General features: G+C 38.1%; 1 protein-coding gene across 3 annotated transcripts in view; it reads left to right on the top strand.

Annotated features, from left to right (window-relative positions):
• Positions 1–598: 598 nt before the first annotated feature.
• Positions 599–27,877, top strand: part of efemp1 (EGF containing fibulin extracellular matrix protein 1) — a 32,496-nt gene continuing 5,217 nt past the window's right edge. Inside the window, exons 1-7 of one of the 3 annotated variants that reach the window (XM_060864367.1) lie at positions 599–735; positions 1,115–1,202; positions 1,441–1,486; positions 2,410–2,697; positions 21,684–21,806; positions 23,098–23,217; positions 26,253–26,372. In XM_060864367.1, the coding sequence (XP_060720350.1) occupies positions 1,125–1,202; positions 1,441–1,486; positions 2,410–2,697; positions 21,684–21,806; positions 23,098–23,217; positions 26,253–26,372 (775 nt within the window). In that variant the 5' untranslated portion in view covers positions 599–735; positions 1,115–1,124. Of the gene's footprint in view, positions 736–1,114; positions 1,207–1,440; positions 1,487–2,409; positions 2,698–21,683; positions 21,807–23,097; positions 23,218–26,252; positions 26,373–27,877 lie in introns of those variants that run through there. The other 2 variants (XM_060864368.1, XM_060864369.1) reach the window with 2 other exon arrangements.

The following is a 27,877-nucleotide window of genomic DNA, read 5'->3' on the forward strand; positions in this document are numbered from 1 at the left end:
TTAGGAGTAGAGGTGGGGTAAGTGTTGGTGTTGGTTATTGTTAGGAATAGAGGTGGGGTAAGTGTTAGGTGGGTTATTGTTAGGAATAGAGGTGGGGTAAGTGTTAGGGGGATTATTGTTAGGAATAGAGGTTTGGTAAGTGTTAGGGGTTATTGTTAGGAATAGAGGTGGGGTAAGTGTTAGGGGGTTATTGTTAGGAATAGAGGTGGGGTAACTGTTAAGGGGTTATTGTTATGAATAGAGGTGGGGTAAATGTTAAGGGGTTATTGTTAGGAATAGAGGTGGGGTTATTGTCCAGGTTGGGGGCCAGAACACTGAGTCTCGCTTTTGTCTCGTTTACTCTCATGCTTCATTCCGTTGTGCTGTTCTTGGCATGTACCAAAGGCGGATTATTGCCCTGTAGAGGGAGACACAATCTAAACCATTAACAACACTAACCCTAATCCTCCCCTCCCCACATGCGCGCGCTACAGTGATTCCGATAAAGACCGGTGATTACAGTAGAACCTGTCCGCGCCGCCCCTCCCTCCCCCCTCTCCCTCTCTCTCTCCCTCCCTCTCTCCCTCTCCCTCTCCCTCCACCTCCCCGCATTCCGCGTGCTCACTATGATTACACCAACACTAACGCGTTCACACTCACACGTTTCCAGATCTCTTGCTGTTAGGACAAGCAGCATCCGCGTCGTTACGCACATCGGAGTCACTCACATAAGGCACCAGGTGCAGGTAATGCCAGGTGGGTTATGATATGTCAGTATGCAGGTGATGTCCAGACATAATAATGTTATTTCTTTTGGCTGGTTTAGTTTATAGACAAGTGCAATATTCTGGGATGAAAGGTGCATGCAAATTGAAACGGTTAATGTTATTGCGTAATAACTATTTTAATTGGTATCATGTATGCATTTAGTTGTTTTTTTTTTACTGAACGGCGTTTTGGAATGAAGTGTGATTCCTAGATGAAGGATGGGGGGGGGGGTGTTTAGAGCAGCTACTGAACTTGAGATTTAGGACGTGTCGGTACTCGTTCATCATCCCTCAGTGAGGTGTAATAACGGCTATTATGCGCCTATTTATGCGCCTATTTTGTTTTGCTCCTTTTTTTTCCCCTGCAGAGATTCGACAATGCTTGGAATCTACATGATAATGGCCATGTTGGCCAGCGTCTGCGCACAAGAACCAGAGGAACCTGTCACTTACACAGCAAGTGCTTTTTGTTTGTTTGTTTAAATTAAATCAATGTTCTTGACTCCTTGACTGACCTATTAAGGAAAAACTGCTTCTCTGTCCTGATTACTGTAATCATAGTGCATAGTAAAGGAATAGGAAATAATTAAAGTGTTATTTGCCTCTAGAATTATTATTACACGTTATTTGTGGACAGGGCAGACAAAACAGGTTACAACTTCCCAGGTCATAATATTTTCTTCTTCTCTTCCAGTGCACAGATGGCTATGAGTACGATCCCATCAGACAAGTGTGCAAAGGTATGAAGTTTGGGGAAGTCAAATTATTTAGTAGTAGTTAGTAAAGATTTTGCAGCGTAATCTAGGCCTAGAGAGAGAAAATAAATAAATAAATAAATAAATAAATAACACATAGGATGGTCCTGTTGTCAGCTAAGCAGGGATGCTGCCGTGGTCCTGAAAGAGCTGAGTGGGCTGGAGTGGTAAATTCTAATATCCTGACCATATGGTTTGGGCTGCTAGGTTTTTTTTTAACAGTAAAAATGTCCATGCCGACTTCAAAATTTTGTTTTTAAGTACATATTTTTATATGAAAAGCTGCCTGGATGTGCAAAGAAATGTCATGCAAAGAAATGAAAACTAAAAACACTAAATGTGTCAATATAGCATTAGTCTGAGTAAAAGTTTGTGTAAGGCTTTATATATATATATATATATATATATATATATATATATATATATATATATATATATATATATATATATATATATATATGTATATAAATATATATATATATATACTGTGTATATGTGTATAAGATAAATCACTGCTGGTGCCCATCTATGTGATTTATCGTATATACAGTTTATACAGTGTATATATATATATATATATATATATATATATATATATATATATATATATATATATATATATATATATACTGTGTATATGTGTATAAGATAAATCACACATATATATATATATATATATATATATATATATATATATATATATATATATATATATATATATATACACTGTATATACTGTATATACTGTATATACGATAAATCACATAGATGGGCACCAGCAGTCACTCTGACTTTCTAATAAACATTTCATAATGATCTAACACCTTCATACCTTCACAGACATCAGCAACATTTCAAAACATTAAATCAACTCATAGTCCTTTTCTTCCTCTTACCTTTTTCCCCAGACATTGACGAGTGCGTCATCGTTCCTGATGCCTGCAAGGGGGGTATGAAGTGCTATAACCACTTTGGTGGATACCTATGTCTGCCACAGAATGCGCAAATCTTTGTAAGCAGAGGAGATGAGATGGCTCAGCCTACTGAACCGAGTCCCCCAATCCCTCCGGTTCCTCCAAATGTAAACTCTCCAAACCTCCAACCAGGAAGCCTGCCTGAGCGCCGACAGAGTGGTCTGCACAGGTCCATACACTGCTCACCTGGTTTCACCTTGGATGAGCAGAATTACTGTAGAGGTAGGATTGTTCTTCCAGCATCCATGCAAAAAATTGATATAAAAAATATATCCAACATGAATAAACATGAAAATTATATCTGCACTACAGAGATGTTTCCAGGGTCATTGATATGTGTAGTGAGCACTGAAATGTATGTATTATACATTTTAATCATTACTATAACCCGTAGTCAACATTTTATCCTATAGTAAGTACAGTATTATAGCCTGTATTTAGTGCTATATGCTCAATGGCCATTTAATTAGGGACACATGTACACCTGCTTATCCTTGTAATTTGTCAGTCAACCCGACACATGGCAGTAGGACACAAAGGCATAAAATCATGCAAGTACAAGTTATGAAATTCAGTTAATGGTCACAGGAAACATTAAAAATGAGTAAAAATGAAATTTCAATGACAGAGGCATGGTTGTTGGTGCCAGATAGGCTGGTCTGTGTATTTCAGAAACTCTTTTGAGATATTCATGTACAACAGTCAAACAGTTCTGTGTGTGGAAATGCCACTGATGATGAGAGACACTTTCCACTTTATTGTGGTCTGCCGAAAAGTAACTCAGAATTCAGAACACATCAGATCTTGTGGAAGAAGACATCAAACCAAAGCTGAAGATCGCACTCCTGTTGGCAGAAGCTTACCTAGGGTGATGAATCTCAGTTTATTCTCCACCATGCAGATATCAGGGTCAAAAAATGTATGACTCCATGAACCAAACATGCCTTGTGTCAACAGTTCAGGCTGGTGGTGGTGTGTTGGTGTGGGGAATGTTTTGCTGGCACACTTGAGCTCCACAATAGCAACTGAGCATCGTTTGACTGCAACCAATCTGTTGGCCACTTACATCCCTTTATTTCCACAACATCCTCGTATTATAATGGTTACTTCAGAATGAAAAACTCAAAAAGCCATATCACAGAGCATATCTTGGATGTCGTACAACAGGGGAGTGCGATTGAATGTGAAGCAGCAATGATTTTATTCAGATATGTCAACATGGACCCAAATCTCACGGGAATGTTTCCATCGCCTTGTGGAATTCATGGGAGTCATCTCCAGTATCAGAACTATGTTCCTAATAAAATGGCTGGTGAAATTTGTAGTTATTTTTAGTATTACATAATTAATATGATCTGCAACATGTAGTGAGTATCGTAACATACAGGTAGAATTAAAACCTGTGGTCAGTATCGCAACAAGGCAGTACTATTAGTGTCTAAGGTCAGTAATATTCAGTCAGTGCAGTATTACTTGTTATTATCTCACCTGAAATCTCAATATATACTCCATATATTATTTGGCAAAACTGAGGGGAGCTTTGTCATTTAAGTGGTAAATTATTATTAGTGACACAACAGTGACTAAGGGGAATGTGGTACTGTAGCTTAGTGGTTAGGGTTTTGGACTATTGCTTGGAAGGTTGCGAGTTTGAATCCCTGCTGGACCAAGCAAGGCCCTTAACCTTTAATTGCTAAGTTGTATTAAATATATAAGATGTAAGTCACTCTGGATAAGGGTGTTTGCTAAATGCTGTGAGTGTGTGGTACAGACCACTTCATTAGACCAGTGCAGGATACAGTGTAGGTTTCAATACAATCTGGGCAAACATATTGTTTATACTCATATATATATATATACCAGGACCTATGGTGGTCTCTTTCCAGCAGTCGACAAAGTAGAGGAGGGTAACCATTTCCAGCACCAGATGGATTGCATACAGTCAGTAATTATGTGTATACTATAAAGTGCACTAACACGTACGTAGGTGTGGTGATAAAATGGCAAATTAGAGTAGTTACTAGGTACTTGCATGTAAAGTAGTCACCGTAAACTGACTGTAATACTCAGAATTTGTATATGCTTTATCTAGTGTCTTGACATTATACCAGTCTTTAGCTACGAGGTAACATTGGCAACTTTAGGCCGTGTCTTTTGACGTGTAGCGATTTATCATTGGCTCTGTGTAAAATGCAGCCGTTATAACAGTAGTCAAGGTGATGTAATTACTTTACAGCTTTGCATAGAGAACTCCATTTAGTCTTCCATTAAAAACATATAAAACCCGAGAAAAGACCTTTGAAGCTCAACAGCTTCCATAAGCCATGTCAAATGGCAGATAACACATCTAAGTGAAAAGAACACCACAACAAATTAGGGGATAAAGGCACTCTAATTTAACCTCTTTTCCAGTTTTGCACCAATGTTCTCTTCCATTAGTTGCCTTAGGTCTAATATTTTTGGCTTCTGTTCAGTATCCTGTGATGGAATGGTGCATGTTCAACATCTACCATGTGTTCTTGGAAAATAATAAGGGCATCAAACATCCTGCTGATGCTGAGTCATGCAGCGCATGATTTATGCCGAACAATTCTGCCACAACTGCGGCAAATTACAAAGTCGATAGCAGAGCAGCTGTGATGGATGATGCAGCTGGCATGCCCTTTTTCCTGCTGTGGTCTGTGGTCACCCTGTTACGCTTCAACGGTTTATTTTAGTCATAACTCAGCACCTCACCGGGCATCAAGGCACTCTTTAATTACTTAAAGATGAAGAAGCTTTAGAACATAATAGCTTGGTGGCATTGCTTATAGTTATGGGGTTAAAAAGGTGTGTGTGTGTGTGTGTGTGTGTGTGTGTGAGAGAGAGAGAGAGATTTGTGTCCTTCTGAGGGAGGGCCTGGCATCACGGTAGGTACACAGATGGCTTTTGAGTGCCAACCGCAATTCCAGGCACGTGGGCAAGCACATCTGTTGGTCTAATAGTATGATTGAAGCAGTCAACAAGTTCACTTTGTCTGCTACATTTAGTACTCCCTGTTTTACCACATCACAAAGACAGCAGAAAGGCAGCTTCTGCCTCTCATTTCATTACTCAAACATCGTCTTACAAAAAGGGAAACCCATGAAAATGTTATCAGCATGGTTTGAATGGAAAACAAGAAATGTGTTTAATAGAAACATGAGACTCACATCGTAAATGAATTCATCGGTCATGAATGGAGATCGGTAGCCTTCCAATCAATCAATCAGATTTTATTTATAGAACACCTTACAACAACCAAAAGGAGCACAAGGTGCTTTCCAGCAAAACAGCAATAGACAATAAAATATAAGAACACAATGAACATAAAATAGCAGTTGAATCAGGGGCTACATGTTAAAAGCTTGTATGAATAAATGAGTTTTCAACTGCGTTTTCAACTGCAAAAACAATCAGCACCGTGATGCATCGTACTGTATGTGTGCTGGAAGTACGTTCCACAGCTTTGGTCCCTGGACGGCAAATGACCGGCCTCCAGTGCATAATATGATGATATGATAGATTCTTGCTAGTGCAATTGAAACCAAAGACAACCACTGACAAAGTTCTCGCAGTATCTGAAAAGTTTGTGATTGTTATGATGCACATCTATACTGTAGAAGGATGGCATTGCATTACAGAAAACCCAGAATAGCTACACATACAGAAGTGGCAAACATAAACAAAACCTATCCAAATTACCTCAAGATCACTTTGAATAATCTTTCTGTTTCTCCATTTTCTGCATGTTCTAATTTTTTATCACAGGTCTATCAATAGAAGATCTTCATTGTAGAATCTGACTTGGAGAATACGTACAGTTACGCGGTCTGTTATAGAATTAATAAGAAGTCATTAGAATTGAGGAGGTTTTACAAAAATATTAAACTGTTTTTAAGATAAATCTTTACACATTACTTTTTGTGTCCAGTCATAGAGAAAATCTGTTAGACGTAGCTCATTCCTCCCATTATGGTTTATAGACTTTGTAAAACAGGAAATGATCTTAGGTAGACCAGCTACATGGGGCAATAGGACCTTATTATAGGAGAACTTCAATAAATGACTTTATGCTTGTTGGCAAGCAACGTGTGCTTCCTTGGAAAGAAGACCACAAAAAACCTATTAGACAGCTAATAAGGTCACTTAAAAGTCACACGTTTAGCTGTGTTGAGAACCTGCTTTCTCACATTAACGTGTTTCATTCTCTTCACTTAGTGTAGTTTGTTTGTTAAAGCAGTAATGATTGGGTAATTGTGCCTATATTAAATCGATTGGTTATATAGAAACAACCATCTACAGAACATTATCCTGATGTTCAAGTGAACAGTATTTTTAAATGCATTACATCTGGAATAAAAAAAAAACACCCTTTTTTGCTGAAATAAGTTGTGTCTCAGTGAGTCATTACAGAATCACAGTGCCTCGGCTTTGATTTGTCAGCAAATTTGTCTTAATCAGAGGTGTGTTTCTTTTGGACAGCGCTCTTGTGTGCTAATAATGCTTAACAAGCTTTATATTGTGCTTAGTGTGCCGCTGGAACAGACACCCACTATGTCAGTCTTCATAAATTTCTTAATAAAGAAACCTCTAGATATCGAATAATGCTTATGCCATGCTTACTCATCGTTCTGGGGTGGAAATCCAGACCAGGAACTAGTTCAGGTCAGCGTTAATCACACACACACACACACACACACACACACACACACACACACACACACACACACACACACACACACACACACAAATATATATATATATTGCACCTACCTTGGTGCTAGGGCATGTTTTCCAGTGTCCAATTGAATGCCTGGATCACCAATTGGGTTAATATGGTGTTGGGTGAATTTTATGACCTCCAGCTAGTTGAAGCATCCAACTAAAATGATGTAAGTCATCAGGTTATTTTCTCTAACTGGTTATTAAACTTAACTAGATTGTCCATTTGAGTATTGATGGTGCATAGTTTAATGATTTATTAGCAAAAGCTACTGTGAGTGCAATCTAATATCCTACGAAATGTCAAGCTCAATGTAGGGAGCCTTTAATGACATTAAGAAAGTTCTAATAGCAGTCTAGGATTTTAGTGCCTTTTTTTAAGAGCCTGAAAGCTTCCCTACACTCAGAAGCCTATTCCTTAAAACACACTTATCTTTCTGCAGTCTTTTATTCTGTCTTATGTATGATTAGACAAAGACTTTTTATAGGAATTGTTGATAGAAGACCATGTTATATTAGACTGAGATGGAATACCTGTCCTAATTTCCATAACATCTTTGCTCATATTTTGCCCAAAGAACATAACAGATGTTCTCATGAAGTTTCACTTCTTTAGTGCTAACTGTAAGTTAAGATCCTGAAGCCTCTGAAGTACTGTTTTTAAGTCTCTAAAGAGCTAACTGCTCATTTGGAGCAAAGACAAGTATGTGACCACACAGGAAGGTTAAAAAAAAATATCATTCTCATGAGTGTTGTTGGCTTGGGCTTTTTTTTTATTATACTAATATAATCCAAATGGGGCTGTGAAGACAAGGAATTTATTTTCTAACTCGTAGAACTTTATGCTGCAATAGTAGAGCATCTACTGCACGCTAGAGCAAAGAGTATTAGGGCCTTGATCAAGGGCCCAATAGTGTCAGAAAAGAGGCTTGAACCCCCACCCTTCTGACCAATAAGTCAAATCCTTAACCATTGAGCCACCACTCCTTTGGGTGGGATTCAAGCTAGAGACATAAGGATGTCCATTATAAGCACCAAATCAGTAAAGTACAATCTATTCTACTAACTAATAAAGGCAGATAAGTTGTTTGATAACATATAAGTTGCAGATAGGCAGATAAGTTGCATGTTCAAACCCCCAAATAAGCAAAATTGGTTGTGCTGTATAGCTGGGAGAGATGGCATACTCTCTCTCTCTTCTCTCAATCACAGTGACATTAGCCAGCTATGGGTCTGTGAGCTCATGTATGCAGTAGAGGACAGAACCCAGAATATGTCACATTGCCCTGTCATGCAACAGGAGCTACAGTTTGAATTTGGCAGGCTTCACATATCTCAAAGCAAGCTTTTGTATTCCTCACCCTCCCCAGTTAGTAGCTGTCATGTAATAACAAATGTCCTAACTCTGGGAAAAATGTAAATAAAATGTACAGGAGAGTTGCTAAGGTTAATGAGATGAACAAAAATGTGTCGCTTTTGAATGACAAGAAAAACGATTGCCTCATAGACGTCTGCAGCTCCAATAACGTATGAATGGGCATCCATGTCCTACAGCCCCAAGTCAGTACTTCTACTCATGAGGTCAGTGTCCTATTTTTTTCAGGGTCATGCCGTTCTCCTACAAATAACAAGTATTATTTTTCCAAACTGGCAATCAGTTGGCAAAAACAATGACAAAAGAAAGTGTTTCAGATTTCCTCTACTGACATAAAATAGTGTTATATGTTTTTTGAGAAGAGTTTCTGGAAATGAATGAAACAATAATTTGTGGAAATGCGACGAGGGCAGCTTCATGCAAAAGCCAAGGCTGTGGTTCTTCACACTCAGCTGTCCAGCTTTTTTATTGAATTAAATCCACCTTGAATAAAAGCATTTTCCCAATTAATAACAGGTCGCCTTCTTTTTTAACCAGTCACACTCCTGTAGGGTTTAATATCTGTGACCAGTTTAAAGTCCCTTTTGAAGACGGCTGCCCGAAACAATATTTTTTTTCAGTCAAAACTATCTTAAACCTCATACATTTGTCTCTGATGATCCTGTGGAGAATAATTTTTATTGATGGTCAACAATTCTTACATCTGAAGCCAAGTGATTTTGAATATCTTTGAGTTTGCTATTGTATTATTGCCGTGACAAACTACCATACTGTGCTCTTAAGAGAGGCTTATGAGTGACTGGTTATGGAATTTCTTCCCATTTTCACAAAAGCATGGAAGAAATGAGTCACCACGAAGATAACTATCACATCAATTTATAATCTCAAAGAATGTTGAGGTCATGACCAGAAACAGATTTGGTGGGTAAATATTTGGTGTCTCTTCGCTTCGGCGTTGTTTTTGCTGTATCTCTTATAGTGCTTATGGTATGATTTAACTAGGTCTAGATAAACAAAATTATAATTTTTCCTCAGTAGACAATTACTACTCAAACCACGTGGTAGAAAGGCTTAATTTCCAAGTGTCTGAAGAAATTCCAGATGTCATTGTTGTTTATTTTTTAAACATGTTTGCTTTGAAGGTATATTATTATTTACTGAGGAGAACATGCTAATAGAAAAAAAAGCTAATTTATAGTGGAATACCATATGCAGCTTATTGTTCTCATATATGCAAAGCTGTGGAGTAGTTAGATGCTACTAATAATGGTACTAGCTTAACTACATATTCTATTTTAGTAGCATACCACTTAATGCTAGCTGTAACAAGCGACATTTTCATCAAGTAGCAGTGTAGCAAAATAAAACACTGCACCCCATTCTCCAGTTTCATATAACCGTGGCTTCAAAATGTTAAAAATATATAACTGTTTTGACGGAGCATTATGGCTGGCCTCAGATTTTGGTTTAGCTTAATAATCATTAGCCAATATTAAATAAAAAAAAAAAAACAAACAGAAAAATGTCCAATTGTAGCTTTTATATTGTTTACTGTATCCCTGTTAATATCTAGCTAGCTATTTCTAAGAAACCACGAGAATTAAAAAAAAAAAACATCCTGTGTATTTGTGTTACAATAATCAATAATACAGTAATGTTAATAATTAATAATAATGTAGTATTCTGTCTGTCCTGAATATACTATTTAAAGACTTGTCTCCATTGTCTCTATTCTGTCCTTGTTCTATGGCTTAACTACAGTGCAGCATTGCATATTTTCATGGTCCAGGACATTTAGCTTGATTCTAATAATGGTGGAAAGAAAAGGCTCTTGGAATTGAATAGGATTTTACATGTACGCATGCAGTCTTGTTGTTATTATTGGGCTGTGTTTGCCGGACTCCAGCTGCTTCCTGCCCCTGCATGTGAGAAATTGTTGATCTTTCTGTTCCTCAGCTCTGTGCCAGAGTCATCTGGCCAACCAAACCAACAAATCTGGCACTGGGTCAAGAGAACCATACAGTATGCCCTCCTCTTTCAGGAAGAGTGTCCATGTTGCCCAGGAACTTTCTAGAAACTGTGCTGGACTGGCTGTATTGCACAGTGCTGGGGGTATTGTTCATTCTCGAAGGCACTGCCCACCTGCTGTTAGCATGTTTACTGGTTGTTGGAGTGTGTTATGATCTAATACAAGTCTTGCAACACAGCTATTTGCAATATGTTGGAGGGAAAGAACTGCCATTATGGATGGTTGTAATAGTACTGTGGGTTAGGTTGTATTAAAAATTATGGATTACATGCAATGTTGGAGAAATACAGTGGTCTTCCCAAAGAAAAAAATTACACTATCACAAAAACACTTCTGCTAAACACTTTTATAATCTTACTACTATGAGTTTGGTTCCACTGGTTCCTCTTCATGTGGTTTCAACCAAATGTTGTCTCAGGACGTTTTTTCATGTGCCAATTACTTGCCAAAATTACATTAAATATTTGTTTTCCCGTTAGGAAGCCATGATATAACCTGTGTCAGGAACAGGTTATATTCAAAACAGCAGTAATATCCTTGGAGATTTTCCTATCCATCATCTGAAAAGTCTCAGCTACTGACATCTGCTGAGAATCCTCTTTTAGTTTCTCAGTGTAAATTAATAGCTTGGGCCTAAAGTCTCTGTTTGCCCTGGATTAAAATCCTGTTTATGGTTAAAAGGTTGCTGAAGATACATCCTTGATAGCTTAATATTTGCCTCCATATATAATATATAATAAATAAATGCCTCCATTATCGATATCAAATATGATATAAAAGAAACAAGATTTTGGAGGTCTTCTGAAAAAAAGAAAAATGTGGATGTGATGCAATTTAAAAATCATTCCAATAAAATCATCACCAGTCACTTGCAGTGAATGTGTTAGTTAATTGTTCTCATATGGCTCTCCAATATGATGACTATCTGTCTTTCCCAAGACCCAAATTGAAGAAGGTTGATAGAAGGCATTTGTATGCAAACTGCTCATGTTGACCAGTGAAGCATCAAAGCATCCCAAAAATTCCACTGGCCAGGAAAAGGTCAACAATCCGTGGATCATCCGGAATGTTAATTCTTCTTGTCCATCTGAAATGCTCTGGACCTGATTTTATTTTAGGTCATGAACTGGAGAGAGGGGGGGGGCACGGTGGCTTAGTGTTTAGCACGTTTGCCTCACACCTCCAGGGTTGGGGGTTCGATTCCCGCCTCCACCTTGTGTGTGTGGAGTTTGCAAGTTCTCCCCGTGCCTCGGGGGTTTCCTACGGGTGCTCCGGTTTCCCCCCCCGGTCCAAAGACATGCATGGTAGGTTGATTGGCATCTCTGGAAAATTGTCCCTAGTGTGTGATTGCGTGAGTGAATGAGAGTGTGTGTGTGTCCTGTGATGGGTTGGCACTCCGTCCAGGGTGTATCCTGCCTTGATGCCCAATGACGCCTGAGATGACGCCCACGGCTCCCCGTGACCCGAGGTAGTTCGGATAAGCGGTAGAAAATGAGTGAGTGAGTGAGTGAGAGAACTGGAGAGAGGCATTTTTGTAGCAGTGCCAGGGAAAGATTTCTGTTTTCACTTTGAAATTGATCTTCACTGTTCATTACTAAAGGCCATGTTTGCGAAGCCTTATCTATTACTAAAAGCCAAATAAAAGAATTAAAATTCTGAAGAGATCAGATCTATGGGAGTAGGAAAGAAGATCATGATGCAACACAAAATTCATTTTGCCCCTCATCATGTGTAGCAACTCGACACGTGCCATAAAATATCCTGTTAATACTCCTTTAGGAGCTGTATCTGCTTTGTCCTGTGGTGTGCTAACACTTTTAAAGGTGTTTAAGGTTCTCATGAAGTAAGTAAGTATCCCCTTAAGGCTAATACATGACAGGCACATGAATTGATGTGAAATGTACAAGATGTACAACTTCACATATTTTATCCCTGCTCATAGTTTTTCCAGGGACATACTTGCATTATTCAAGAAATTGTGTAAATAAGATGACTTAAGTCATGTGTTGGACAATATCCCTCTTTCCATTACAATAGTTCAGTGAAAACACAAACCGAATGCCTTCCAGTGCGGTGAATACAGCTAGTTCTATCATGTCAGCGCATATCTGTTCGAAAAAAAAAAAAACATTACATGTAGCCAAGAAAACAATTGGCATGAGGTTTGAGGTTTCATGGAGAAAAGGACACAGGGCAGCTGGATATCCTCTGAATTCCATTACAGTGTAAACGGATGTGTTTAAAACCATAGGGCAACTGGGAGCGTCAAAGTGTAGATTGACAGTCGGACCGCAAAGGAAGTTACTTATGACTCACCACACAAGGATCATCAAGATACTTTTAAACTAGTTTCATCAGAGTTAGTGATTTTACTCAATTAAATATCGTAGCATGTCTTGGTAGGTTGGCTTCTTTTTGTTTTTGCAGCATTAGACAAAATCAGTTTAACTGAGCAGTACTATACACTCACTGGCCACTTTATTAGGAACACGTCTACGCTCGCTTGTTCATGCAGCTATCTAATAAGCCAATTGTTTGGCAGCTGTGTAATGCAGATACAGGTCTGTTAATGTTCATCTCAAACCTCAGAATAGGAAAAAAAATGATTTCAGTGACTGTGGCATGGTTGTTGGTGTCAGACAGACACCAGTATTTCATAAACTGCAGTTCTCCTGGGATGTTCATGCATAAGAGTGTCTAGGGGTTTTACACAGTACTAGGTTAAAAAATATCCAGTGAGCAACAGACACACTGAAACTTAAGGGGCAGATGGACTACAGTTAAATTAGGTTCCACTCTTTTTAGCCAATAACAGGAAACTGTGATGAATATTTGTTAAAGACTTTTACATCTTGCATCCCTAGTTTTAGAATTTGGTGCCAACTGCATGAATCCATTAAGCCAAACCGCCTTGTGCTATCTGTTTTCTTGGCACACATCATGCTTCTTTATTTGTGTTTTGTTCCTAACTACAGTATGCACATTCGTTTATTGCCTCAATTTGTCCATTTTATAATAGCTACTTCCTATTGAATCCTATAGAGCGTTTTTTTTGGGACACGGTAGAATGGAAGGCTCACAGATTTTGCAGCTGACACGTCTGTAACTATTATGTTATGCAATCATGTCAACATGGACTAGAATCTTAAAAGAATGTTTGCAACATTTTGATGAATTTATACTATGAAGTATTGAGGCTGTTCTTAGAGCAAACAGGGGTCCAACCCAGAATTAGTATGCTGCTCCTAATAAAGTGGCATGTGTTCTAACATTGTATTTTAAAAAGGACATCATATTAGTAGCTGCATACCTGAGACAAAGTAAGAAAGAGAACATTTTATCCATGAGAACTGAATTGATTAAATGAAATATTAGCCTTAGAAAAAATGGGGAAAGGAACAAATTGGGAGAGAGAGAATACTCTTCACTTTTTCCACAAACATTCACAGGGCTTGCTCACGCTATCCGAGCACTTCCCTCCTCTCTTTTCCTTTTCACTCCTGGTGGCCGAGTGGGAGGTCATCCCAGGTTTGGGAGCTTTTGGGAGGCGCAAATGAAATGAGGACCAAGTGGGGCTTTGAGCTGTGTTTACTCAGACTTAAGACTCCAGGTGGGGCCAGTGGCCAAAATATGACATCATTCTCACACACTGTGTGTTCGTGTGTGTGTGTGTGTGTGTGTGGTTGTGTGTGTGTGTGTGTTTGCCAGGCTGCTGTGTCCCTTGTCACACCATAGCTGATTTCAAACACACTTTTAATAAACCAAACATAAGATTGGGGAATAATGTGATTTCACTCTCTTTGACCGTGTCATTGTTGCTGCTGTCAGACAGAATGATTTGAGTATTTCAGAAACTGCTGAGCTCCTGGAATGTTCATGTATGGTACTGTCTAGAGATTTATACAGAACTGTTATGAAAAAAGCTATCCAGTGTGTGACAGTTCTGCGTCACCGGTTTGTTAATGGAAGCACTCAGAGGCAGTTACTCAAATAACCACTCGTTTTAACCATGGTGAGCAGAAAAGCATCTCAGAAGGTACAACACAATGTTGTTGATTTCACAAAGCTAATTTCTAACACGGGGGCACGGTGGCTTAGTGGTTAGCACGTTCGCCTCACACCTCCAGGGTTAGGGGTTCGATTCCCGCCTCCGCCTTGTGTGTGTGGAGTTTGCATGTTCTCCCCGTGCCTCGGGGGTTTCCTCCGGGTACTCCGGTTTCCTCCCCCAGTCCAAAGACTTGCATGGTAGGTTGATTGGCATCTCTGGAAAATTGTCCGTAGTGTGTGATTGCGTGAGTGAATGAGAGTGTGTGTGTGCCCTGTGATGGGTTGGCACTCCGTCCAGGGTGTATCCTGCCTTGATGCCCGATGACGCCTGAGATAGGCACAGACTCCCCGTGACCCGAGGTAGTTCGGATAAGCGGTAGAATATGAACGAATGAATGAATTTCTAACACAATCACATGAGTTCTGTGCATTACAACATTTGTTATAAACTGTTACTAGTCAACTGGTAATTTAAAAAGTAATCATAACTGCTCATCACTGTAATGTAGATATTCTTCTATTACAACAAAAGTAAATCATAGTCTATATAATTTCAATAAGTTACAATCGCTTCGTATGACGACCTGGTACAGTTTTCTGGTTCAAGCAGACAGAGAAGCAAGAGCCAGATCTTTGTTCTTTTTCAGAATCATACATGAATTAACCAAAGCCTCCATTGATATCAGTGGTATAGATGATACAGTGTCATTTCATTGTACAATCGACAGCCTAACAACTTTCTCCCAACAAAATACAGCTTGGAGGATCTTGTAGTAGAGAGGTGGTTTAGAAATGAACAATTACATTAACAAATAACATTACAGTCAAAGAAAATGACGTCCATAGACCATTTTCACCATGTCTTTTAAAGATAATATAATTTTTTTTACAGGCAAGTAAATGTGAGTGTTTACTGTGCATGATATAAGATGGCCTCTTCCTGTAAAAGTAGTAGGTTTTTAGCCATATATTAATAACAAGTGTTGAATGAAAGCCACAAGTCTACAAGGTTATTCTAGATTAAGTTACTATAGTGTGCATTAGGTAAGACAAGGCAAAGTAAGGATAGGGTTGGGTAATTGAGGTCTTAAACGGTGTTCAAGATGTTTTTTTCATGTACAGTAGGTCTTTCACTTTCACTGTGTAAGTTAACTTGGTGGCCATTCTGTAATATATCGACACTAACATTACAGAAAATGACAAAGTCGTCTTTAATCTTTTGCAGTTCATCGTTCTTAATGGTGTCTACCAACACCACAATCTTTTCCTTTAATCTTAAAGTAAGTTTTTTTATGTTGACATCGGAATGCATTTTTTCACTCGTCTCAACAAGTATATCAGCAATTTATTCAGAGTGTTTGGTCAGAGAACCCGAGAGTTTTGGAAGCTTCGGTGTAACATGAGCAGTTCTCATTGCACTTTGAACTCAAGCCAAGGAATGAATCAGGTGAGTGTGAAGGAATCAAAAACATGAGCTGGTATTCATCCTAGTGATATTGATTAGGTTTGAATTTGTGGTGTATTATCTTTTCATCCTTAACAAATTGACTTTTTTTTTTTAGAGGTTTGGCTGTTTTATATTACAGGTTTTATAATTTAGTTATACTTGTAATCCACTAGGTCTAAAATATTGTTCCTTCATTCACATTTTTTTATTCATACAGGTCTTGTTTTGACCTTATAAGATATTATAACGCTACATAGAACACATTATGTAAAGGATCTCATGGTTGACTTCAAAAAGTACATGACATGTAAATGGAAACAGTTACTGGCTTGAGCTTTCTAGGGCTGCAGATTTTCTGATTTTTCACTGTTACACTTTGCAAAGTGTACATGGAAAAGACTTAGATCCCACTTCCTGTGCTGAGTGAAAATGCACTCACTGTACAGTACATCAGATATGTTTCTGTTCAAATGGTCTGCAAGCAGTGAAAATGTATTTTGATGGATTAATAAAAAGATGAATAAAAAGACACTGACAAATGCAGAACACCAAGGAAACTCATGCTGTATGTCACTATTTATGCGAAACATCTGGTTGCATCACCATTGATTAAATTTTCTTTTTTGTTGTCAATAGAGGAAGTTACGGTGGCCGAGAAGTGCAAAACAAATTAACAAAACCGAAAACACATTAACAAATCTGAAAACATAACAACATTTCAGACAACCCGGAAGAGGTTGGTATAGTTTGTGATTGGACAAGACACCTGTCACTCAAGGTATACATGAAGTTCAACATGAAGTTGTGGATTAATTCTGTTATTTTCTTATATTTAAACGGAGAACGTTACACATTACACGTAAGATTCCATACCTGTATATCTTGAGTGACAGGTGTCTTGTCCAATGAATCGGTAAGTTTCCATTCAAAAACAATACACTACCGTTTCCGGGTTGTCTGACTTGTCCTTGTGTTTTCGGATTTGTTAATTTGTTTTCGGATTTGTTAATGTGTTTTCGGATTTGTTAATTTGTTTTCGGATTTGTTAATGTGTTTTGCACTTCTCGGACACCGTAGGAAGTAGATACGGTATTATTAAAATATAAAATAACAATTCCTTGTTTCTGATTAATATGATTAAATTTGTTGCTCTGTCAAATGAAGTGTTTGACTTAATACTTATACTCTTAAACTCACTTCCCCAAGTAAAAACCTGTTTACTAAAGTATACTAAACTTGATTATGTAACATCACACTATGGTGCATTTGCAGCTAGAAATGTATATAGGACTGTATTTAATCCCATTGCCACCTACTTCTTAATGATTTCGGACCTACCTCATCCTGTGGATGATCTTGTCATGGACTGCTGGACAGCTTTGTTTATTGTTTGTGTTCACGTGCTTCTGTTTTCATTTTATGTCTGCATATATGTTCCTTATGTCTCACTAATTACCCTCCCTATATATACCTGCTGTCTTGTCCTTGCTGTTTGCTGAGTCCTTGTCATGTGTCTCCTGGTTTCTGTTGTTTGTGTTCTGTCTGTTTTGAGATTGTCATTTTGTATTTTATTTACCCGGTCTTCCCTAATGTTTCCATATATTTGTAGTTTTTTTTGTTATTTTTCTTAATAAATCCCTTTTTGTCATCTTATCCTGCATTTGGGTCTGGATTTCGGATCCATGGAGGCAGCCATTTTTGACAGATCTTGAGAAATCCCAATGTTCCTGCAGAAGCTTTATAATATTTGTGAGTAATTCTGTCTATCTGGTGCGGGTACAGATCTACAATTGCGGATCACTACTGCCATTCGAGTCAGCGCTCCATACAATAAGATCTATAGCTCCAAGACACTTGCTGGTACCTGAGGAAACACTACTACTGTACCTGCTACTAGGACCTGGACAGGTCTTTTGTGAACAAGCACAAGTGAAATAAGTTCATCAATACTGTTCAAAATACTGTATGAACCAGACATTTGAAGCAGGAGGTTACTTTACCCAATGCTGTTATCACACTGTTCCATCAGAGTTGAGTTTCAGAGATAGCATCAGCAAATGGAAGAATCTGTGCAGGGCCAATTGTTGTGGGCAACATTGGTGCCTTTGAGCCAGGCCAGAGCCTAGATCAGAGCATGGCCACCTTTTCAAGCCACAAATCATTAAAATCATATACGAAAATACATGGTTCATGAGAGACTTTCCTTGATAACATAAGAAGAGTGTCTACAGTTCTTTATTAAACTTAGAGTCTGCCCAACATTCATCCCCACAATATAGCTATAGAATAAACTGTTAAATTGTTAAACTGACTGGTTATTTTTAAGATATCATATCCAAAATAATGCAAGGAGAAATCTTCCCCATTTGATATCTAAAAAATGTTAACATATTTTGAAATTCTAAGTGGCCACACATTGAAGGACAGTGTTCAAACACTGACTTTTTGCTCACCTTCTTGTCTAAGATACTGGCATCTCCGCACATGAATACTCCGCACACTATAAACATGTAGTATCAATAAATATGAATGAGCCCAGGTTCCCAAACCTTGGTTCCAATCAGAGCACACAAGAGCTAAATTGAGATAATAACCAGCCAGTCACTTTTAGGGAACACTACAAAGGGGTTTTGCAGATACAGGGTAGTCTGCTGAGTAAAAAGTGTGATGGCATAGTCTTACTGTACATAAAAATAAAGCATTAAGTGAAGCATCACCATGACTCACCATCTTAGCATCTACCCTTGATCAGATTTTACACAATAAATGTTGCTTTATTGCTAATGTGTGCTCTGAGGTGAGTTAAGAAGTTCTCATTGTCAGTAGAGAGCGCTATCAGCAATTCTGGTTTCAGTCTCAATTCTTAATCGTATCAGTACTGCTTTTGAGTGCTATTCCTTATTGTCTGTGGTGTAATTATTAGGACCTTATTGTAACATGGGGATTCCATCAGTGTGGCTCTGCTTCTCTAAATAGTGGAGGACTACCAGGACATTTTGGTCAATTGGTTCTTTGAGAAGGGCTAAGGAAAGATTTTGATAAGGTTTGGGGGGCACGGTGGCTTAGTGGTTAGCACGTTCGCCTCACACCTCCAGGGTTGGGGGTTCCATTCCCACCTCCACCTTGTGTGTGTGGAGTTTGCATGTTCTCCCCGTGCCTCGGGGGTTTCCTCCGGGTACTCCGGTTTCCTCCCCCAGTCCAAAGACATGCATGGTAGGTTGATTGGCATCTCTGGAAAATTGTCCATAGTGTGTGAGTGAATGAGAGTGTGTGTGTGTGCCCTGCGATGGGTTGGCACTCCGTCCAGGGTGTATCCTGCCTTGATACCCGATGACGCCTGAGATAGGCACAGGCTCCCCGTGACCCGAGGTAGTTCGGATAAGCGGTAGAAAATGAGTGAGTGAGTGAAAGTGAGTGATAAGGTTTGTGGGCTAAAATACCTATCTTTGGGATGTCATGGTTAGAACAAAATCTTACATTTTTCCATAGCCTAGGGTCAAAAAGTTAACATTTTCATAAAGTTTCCATTTTCATTTTCTGATATAATTCTTGTTTAGTTCAGACAAACATAAGTTACCTTTCTATTGTAAAGCGAATGTTATTATGTGTGTTTGCTCAACAGCCTTTTTATGCGTATCTATACTGTATGCATGTAAGAACATGTGCATGGACTTGTATCTTGGCCAGCTTTATAGAAAATTAAACGAATCTTCACTGAATCATGATGGATAACCTCAGAAGCCTCCCCACATAGTTAAGCCACCACTAGGGAGAAATATGATCAGCCTCATTGAACGCCCTACCACACCTCTCTACGGGCTGGGGAACACTGATCTGCTGTTCACATGAAAATGGAATCTATTGCAATATGTTGTTAATATATTACAGAATCTGTATAGAATGTACTGTAATACATGTTCAATATATTACATTTTTTAAAGGATGGAGATTTAGGAACTGAGAATAAGCCTAGAATTTCCTGTCTTGTACGGCCATAAAAGACTTCTCACCATAGTCCATCAAAGATTACAAGGTATATATAAATTTGTACAAGTGGTACAGTGGTTTGTTCAAACCCCAAGGTGGAGAATTAAACACAAGAGGAAGATTCTGCAGATATTTGTAGTGCATTAAATAATAAAATCTAGTAAATACTAACTAATGTACAGTGTTTTTGTAACCTGATATAAATAAATACATTCGCTCACTTATTTTTTCATACACACACTTACTTACTTTCACTCATTCACTCACTCACTCACTCACTCACTCACTCACTCACTCACTCACTCACTCACTCATTCATTCATTCATTCATTCATTCATTCATTCACTCACTCATTCACTCACTCACTCATTCACTCACTCACTCATTCATTCACTCATTCACTCACTCACTTATTCACTCACTCACTCACTCACTCACTCACTCACTCACTCACTCACTCACTCATTCATTCATTCATTCATTCACTCACTCATTCACTCACTCACTCATTCACTCACTCACTCATTCACTCACTCATTCACTCACTCACTCACTCACTCATTCACTCACTCATTCATTCACTCATTCACTCACTCACTTATTCACTCACTCACTCACTCATTCACTCACTCACTCACTCATTCATTCACTCATTCACTCACTCACTCATTCACTCACTCACTCACTCATTCACTCACTCACTCATTCATTCATTCACTCACTCATTCATTCACTCACTCACTCACTCACTCACGCATTCACTCATTCACTCATTCACAGAATAATTCACTCTCTCACTCTCTCACTCACTCATTCACTCACTCATCCACTCACTCACGCATTCATTCACTCACTCACTCACTCACTCACTCACTCACTCACTCTCTCACTCACTCACTCATTCACTCACTCATTCACTCACTCATTCACTCACGCATTCATTCACTCACTCACTCACTCATTCACTCACTCACTCATTCACTCACTCACTCACTCACTCACTCATTCACTCACTCACTCACTCACTCACTCACTCATTCACTCAATCATTCTCTCACTCATGCATTCATTCACTCACTCACGCATTCATTCACTCACTCACTCATTCACTCACGCATTCATTCACTCACTCACTCACTCACTCATTCATTCACTCACTCACTCACGCATTCACTCACTCACTCACTCACTCACTCACTCACTCATTCACTCACTCACTCACTCACTTTCAGACTTTGAGTAACGACTTTATCCTGCTAAGGGCTCAGGGTTGTGGCAGACCTGTAGCGTGTCCTGGGAAAACTAGGCATGAGATGGGAATACAAACTGGATGGCATGCACACACACCACACACAGACACACACACACACATACACATTCATTCATGCCCAGGGGCAATTTGTCTTAGCCAGTCTACCTCCTGACATGTTTTTGGGAGGCAGGAGGAAACGGAAAACTCATTGGGAGAGCATGCACGGAAACCAGTTACCTGACCTTAAGACCTAGGACCCAAATTTCTTTTTGCCACACTGACGAAATATTAGTACATACAATTTGTTGTGTGTTTGTTGGCATGCAGATATAGATGAGTGTAATACAGGAAGGCACACATGCAGTCCGGATCAGATCTGCTATAACACCCGAGGGTCTTTCCTGTGCCAGTGTCCATCGGGATACCAGAAGAACGGTGACGAATGTGTGGGTGAGAATCCTGCTATTAACTGTGTATGACTGTATTTTGACCCCTGTAATAGACTATGCTAATAAGTTTTGGATTTGCACTACTAAACCCAATGCTCAGTACTTGCCTCTGATGAAATATTACACGATATATCACCACATAGCGTAATAAAAATACATGCACCAACAGTAACCAGAGGTTTTAACTAGTGAGAATATGTTAGCTTGCTAGCTTGCGTATATCTGCTCTTTGTGCTGTTTGGGCAACCTAATAATAACTCTTAACCAATAACACTTTCTCACATAAGTCTGGTTTACTGTGGCAGATAATCATACCAAAAGAATCATGACCACTTGGTCAGACAACCATACAGTACTAATGAATCATTTTTCACTCATTAATTAAACAAGTGAGTTTTGCCCACATTATAGTAGTGTTTTTCTATAGAGTTGCTTAAAATAACATTTCTTCTCTTGGCATATTATTCAGTTCTACAATTATTCTACATACTATCAATTATTCAGTATCTACAGAGAAATTATTAGGAAAGTTACAGCCCCCATGCAAAAGTATTGAACAGCAAGGCTAATTGGTTTGTTTTTGCAATATAATGAAGAGATCGGGGGGGCACGGTGGCTTAGTGGTTAGCACGTTCGCCTCACACCTCCAGGGTTGGGGGTTCGATTCCCACCTCCGCCTTGTGTGTGTGGAGTTTGCATGTTCTCCCCGTGCCTCGGGGGTTTCCTCCGGGTACTCCGGTTTCCTCCCCCGGTCCAAAGACATGCATGGTAGGTTGATTGGCATCTCTGGAAAATTGTCCGTAGTGTGTGAGTGCGTGAGTGAATGAGAGTGTGTGTGTGCCCTGCGATGGGTTGGCACTCCGTCCAGGGTGTATCCTGCCTTGATGCCCGATGACGCCTGAGATAGGCACAGGCTCCCCGTGACCCGAGGTAGTTCGGATAAGCGGTAGAAAATGAATGAATGAATGAAGAGATAAAAAAATTAAAATGAGACGATAGATCAGAATTTCTGCTTTTTCTTTTCCTAAGACTTTCTTAAGACTAAAAGCAAAGTCATAAAAATTTACCAATCAGCAGAACTGAGAAATAAACAAAGCTTATTTAGTACATGCATATATTTGATATTCATAAAATAGCATAGCACAAACAGTCAAAACTAGAGAAATAATATTTTACACACTTGTGGGGAACACTGTCAACAGAATATGTACTCTGTATGTGTGTGTGCGTGTGTGCGTGTGTGCGTGTGTGTGTGTGCGTGTGTGCGTGTGTGGGTGTGTATGTGTTCACAGATAGAGACGAGTGCCTCACGTCACACTACTGCATGCACAGATGTGTGAACGTCCCAGGATCCTACTACTGCGAGTGTAACCCTGGCTACCAGCTGGCCAGCAATAACCACAGCTGTGTTGGTGAGTGAGTCAATCCAGTGAGTCTGATTCTGTACACAAACAGCATGTTAAACTAGGGTCAACTTTTTAAATTGTATGAGGGAGAAAACGAGAGGTAGAGATGAGCCTCAAAATTTGCATCATTATCTAAAGAAGCGATTTAGTAATTAGATGTGTAATGTAGGTATTAATAAATAAAATAAGGAGAACGTCCCCAGATCTCAGCCAAACCTCCATCGCCGTTTGCAAATGGCCTTTGTTTACACTCTTATGACATCTGTTAGTAACTCACGGCCAGGCTTTTTTTTTTTTAACCACAACTTGAAGCATAAAGATGGGAAGAAGACAAACAGAAGTTAAATTTTGTGATTACACTTAATCAGAGAAAGAGAGAGAGGGGGAGAGAGAGAGTGTGAGAGAGAGAGAGTGAGAGAGAGCGAGAGAGAGAGACTGGAGGATAATATGTGTTGGTTCTACCAAAACAATAAAAACAACTCGGATTAGGATTCCACGCTGTGACACACACCACAGTCAGGATAAGGAGAGGAAACTATTAGTAAAACATAAGGGACGGGTGTGCAGAGGCATGAAGGAATTAAGGCTAGTGCGGGGCAAAGACATGCGAAGATTCATGACAGAAACAAACAAAAACACATAACGTGACACAAAAAAAACGCTCCTGGAACGTCCCCTAGAGTACCGACAGAGAATGTCCAAGCATAACCCTGACATGTACAGTATAATAATGATGAATTTTGCATACATCACCATGTTCCAGCTGTCACTGATAGTCTGCATGAATCTAGGAAGAAATCGGCCCAAGCCTCTCTTTTTCCTAGTATTCTATGTATTTTTCTTAAAGAGGTGCGATTGCACTTGGTATCATGTCTATATGTACTATTATTGAAGTTTCAATACAGCTGAAACTTGCAGAAACATTCTACAGTACGTTTCTGATGTTTTTATTATATGTCTATAATATATATAGAAAGTCTACACACCGGTGTTAAAATGACAAAAAAAAAAAAAAAAAATAATTTTTTTCACCATTAGTGTGAAATTACAACATATAAAAGTTAAGTGAAAAACAAACAGAAACCTTTAAGGAAAAATAGAAACATAAAAAATAACCTACTGTAGTTTGATAGGTTGCAAAACCCTAATTTAATACTTTCTTGAAGCACCTTTTGTTTTTATTTCGCCGCTCTGTCATGTTGGGTAAGAGTCTATCAGCATGGCACACTTTGACAGGGCAATATTTAAAAAATGAATACAATTTTAAGGGTTTTGGGTCACCCCACAGCTTTTTGATTAGCTTCTTAATCTTCTTTTGATTAAGCCATTTTAAGCTTACTGGCTGACATCTAGTGCAAGGATGTGCTCTAAAATCTACTGGCGTTCGTAGCTATTCATAATTCCCTCCACCTTAAAAAAGCCTCGGTTCTGGCTGAAGAAAAGCCCCAGATCTGGCTGATGTGGTAGCATCATGCCCTAAAGCCTGATGCTACCACCACCATGCTGCATTGTGAGTAAAGTGTTTTCTATATAGCTTATGTGATGTGACTATTGTAATTGTAATAATAGAATTATTATATCATTTGCAACACATTTTGCCACATGGTTTGTGATGAAATCCTGGATTTGGTTTTAGTGAGAAAGTCTTCTGTCTAGCCGTTCTACCCCATAACAGACACGTGAAGAATATGAGAGATTGCTGTGACATGTAGAGAGTAATCAGTGTTTGTCAGAGATTCCTGCACCTCCCTTACTTTTCCTGAATGCCCTTTTGGCAGCCTCCCTGGTAAAGCTTTTGCTTTGTCTTTTTAGATATTTTGAAGGAACGTCCTGTTCTTGTGCTCCATTTGCTCTATTTGTTGTCGATTGCCTGTATTTTGTTCTATCGTACATCAAATATTTTGGAAAATTCTATGCAAACCGCTCTTCTTTTTTGCGGAAATTTCTTTCATGCCAGCAGAATGACAGCTCTATTATTTTTGAACATCAGATATGAGATCTTCATTCATTCTGAACACAGCCATATTTATATCTCCAGATATAAAAAAGGATGTGTAAATTTAAGCAGCCTTTTTTTCCTGCTCTTCCATATAAAATCAGTCTAATTTGACACTGAGGGAGCAAATGGTTCTGACTTGATATATATATGATTTACCATTGTACTACGTAAGTATATACTGTTTTATGTGTATAAAAATATATATATGTACAGTATATATAACTGAGTCCAAAATTATATATATATATATATATATATATATATATATATATATATATATATATATATATATATAAAACATTTACATGGAACTAGAATACTGCATATTATCAAGGCATTATGTTGTGTTGTGAATAATTTTTATGTGTAGTAATATAAACCCCAACTGTGTTTTATTTTATGTTATTTTTAAATGTATTCCAGTTGTAGTCATGAAGGTGTGTCTTCCATATACACACCTTCATGACTACAACTGGAATACATTTAAAAATAACATAAAATAAAACACAGTTGGTTTTATATTACTACACATTGTTGGTTGGTGCATATTTTTACAGGTTATTATAGAAGAATGATGAAGTATTATGGAAGTATGATGATTGATATTATGATTAAACAACAAATATATTTTTATTAAAGTAAATTGTAAACTTGTAATTGTAAATTGTAAAGTAAACTCTATTCAAGATATTTTCACTTGACTTTTTGGTGCACTACTAGTGCAGAGTGTATAGAGTATAGAGTAACATTTACCATGCACTGATGTGTCTTTTTTATTTAGTACAAAACATTCAGATTTCATTGGCTACCCTACAAAACTCCAAGTACTAGATAGTCATGTAGAAGTGTGTCAAATACAAATTATATTACTTAAGAATATATAGCGGTGCATTTACATAGATTTATATGTAATATATTACAAACACATTAATGCCATTTTCAGTTTTGTTTCATTTATATAGCATTTTTCATTTTCATATTAAACTTGTCTTTCTCTCATCATTGTCAGTTTGAAGACCACCTGATATGATCTTTGTTTTAGACGTGAACGAGTGTCAGGTGAGTCAGCCGTGCGATCATCAGTGTTACAACCTTATTGGCTCCTTTATCTGCCACTGTAGGCAGGGTTATGAGCTGGCACCGGACTCCGTTTCCTGTATAGGTGGGTCTGACCTCTAGCTGTCGATATCATTGGCTCAAAGTAATCCCAGGTTTAGTTAAATTTTCTTTTTACACCTTCACAGGCCGACTAACAGCCAGGATAAACACCCTAGGCTAGTATGGAGAATTTAACACTGTATAATAATGTATGCTAATTCTAGTTATATCAGTAGCTAATTATTAATTATCTTTTAGTTGTACTGCAAACTAGTAAGTGCTAGTCATTTTCACATATCGTTGTTAGCATTGACATATGTGATATTATATGGTAGGGCCCATGAACACTCCAAATGTAGACCTAGGAAAGTGGACTAAAACAGACACCTAGGAAAAAATAAACTAGCAGGCCACAGTTCAGTGACTCTAGTTTTCTGACTTTAAACAAATTGCAGTTTCTGTAACAAGATCTCTGATGTAATTTATCACATGCATTTAGGTAAAGGAAGCTCAAACCAGAGACAGTAGATCAATAAGTGGATCATTTTTACATTTTATTTTATTTACACACTTGGTTTATGTAAATCCAACATGGTTTGTCGAAAAAAGTGTACAGCAAAAAAAAAATAAATAAATGTTTAAATTCAAAAAAGATAAAGATGTTTGCTTAAAATTTTACTTCAAATTCAAAACTCTTCGGAATCTACAGTGCTAGTCAAAAGCTACTAGCACCAAGCACCAAAACACCAAACACAGACTCGACCACTATTCTTTTTGTATTCAAAAACACTTTTTTTTTGGTAGCCATAACTAGATACTGTAGATGGATGGATGGATGGATGGATGGATGGATGGATGGATAGACAGTGATGTCATTTATACAGACACAAATTTGGGAAATTTATTTACATGGATCTTTAAATGTATTACTGCCAATGTAATAGAGAGTGCAACGGATATATATGATGGACTGCTATCAATTCATGTTGTATTTTATGCCAATGAAAAATAATTCATTTATGTAATTGAAAATCTGGATATCTTCCTAAAAACATCATATATGCAATCAGATTTCTCCCAATTTTCCCAATTGTTTTTAACGTTCTTATTTATTATGGTTCTGTATACTTTACTGACTGTTTCGGGAACCATGAAATAATTTTACATGTAAACAAGATGCCTAGTATAATAGAGACAAATGGACTCACTCCATAGTATTATTTGAGTATCATTTATGGGAATTCTTTCCAGAAGCAAATGCAAGTCAATTGCTTTCAGAAATATGTATTCTACATATAAAAATGTATAACAGTAGATGTAAATTTGATGCCCTTAAATTTATATAAACCAATATTTGATGTAATGAAGTTCTAAGTTATTTATCCATGTCATATCTAGCTTGTGCTGCCTAAATGTGTGTTAGCGATATCTTATTTGCTCTTGGATATTTAGTACACAGTTATTGAAAGAATAACTTTCTTGCTAAATACAAAATGTAAACTTTATTCAGAATTTTTATATACCTATAAAACTGCAACAGTGTCTATTGTGATATAAGTGATGTAAAAA

This window comes from Tachysurus vachellii, chromosome 2, assembly GCF_030014155.1.
Source record: "Tachysurus vachellii isolate PV-2020 chromosome 2, HZAU_Pvac_v1, whole genome shotgun sequence".
NCBI classification, from domain to species: domain Eukaryota; kingdom Metazoa; phylum Chordata; class Actinopteri; order Siluriformes; family Bagridae; genus Tachysurus; species Tachysurus vachellii.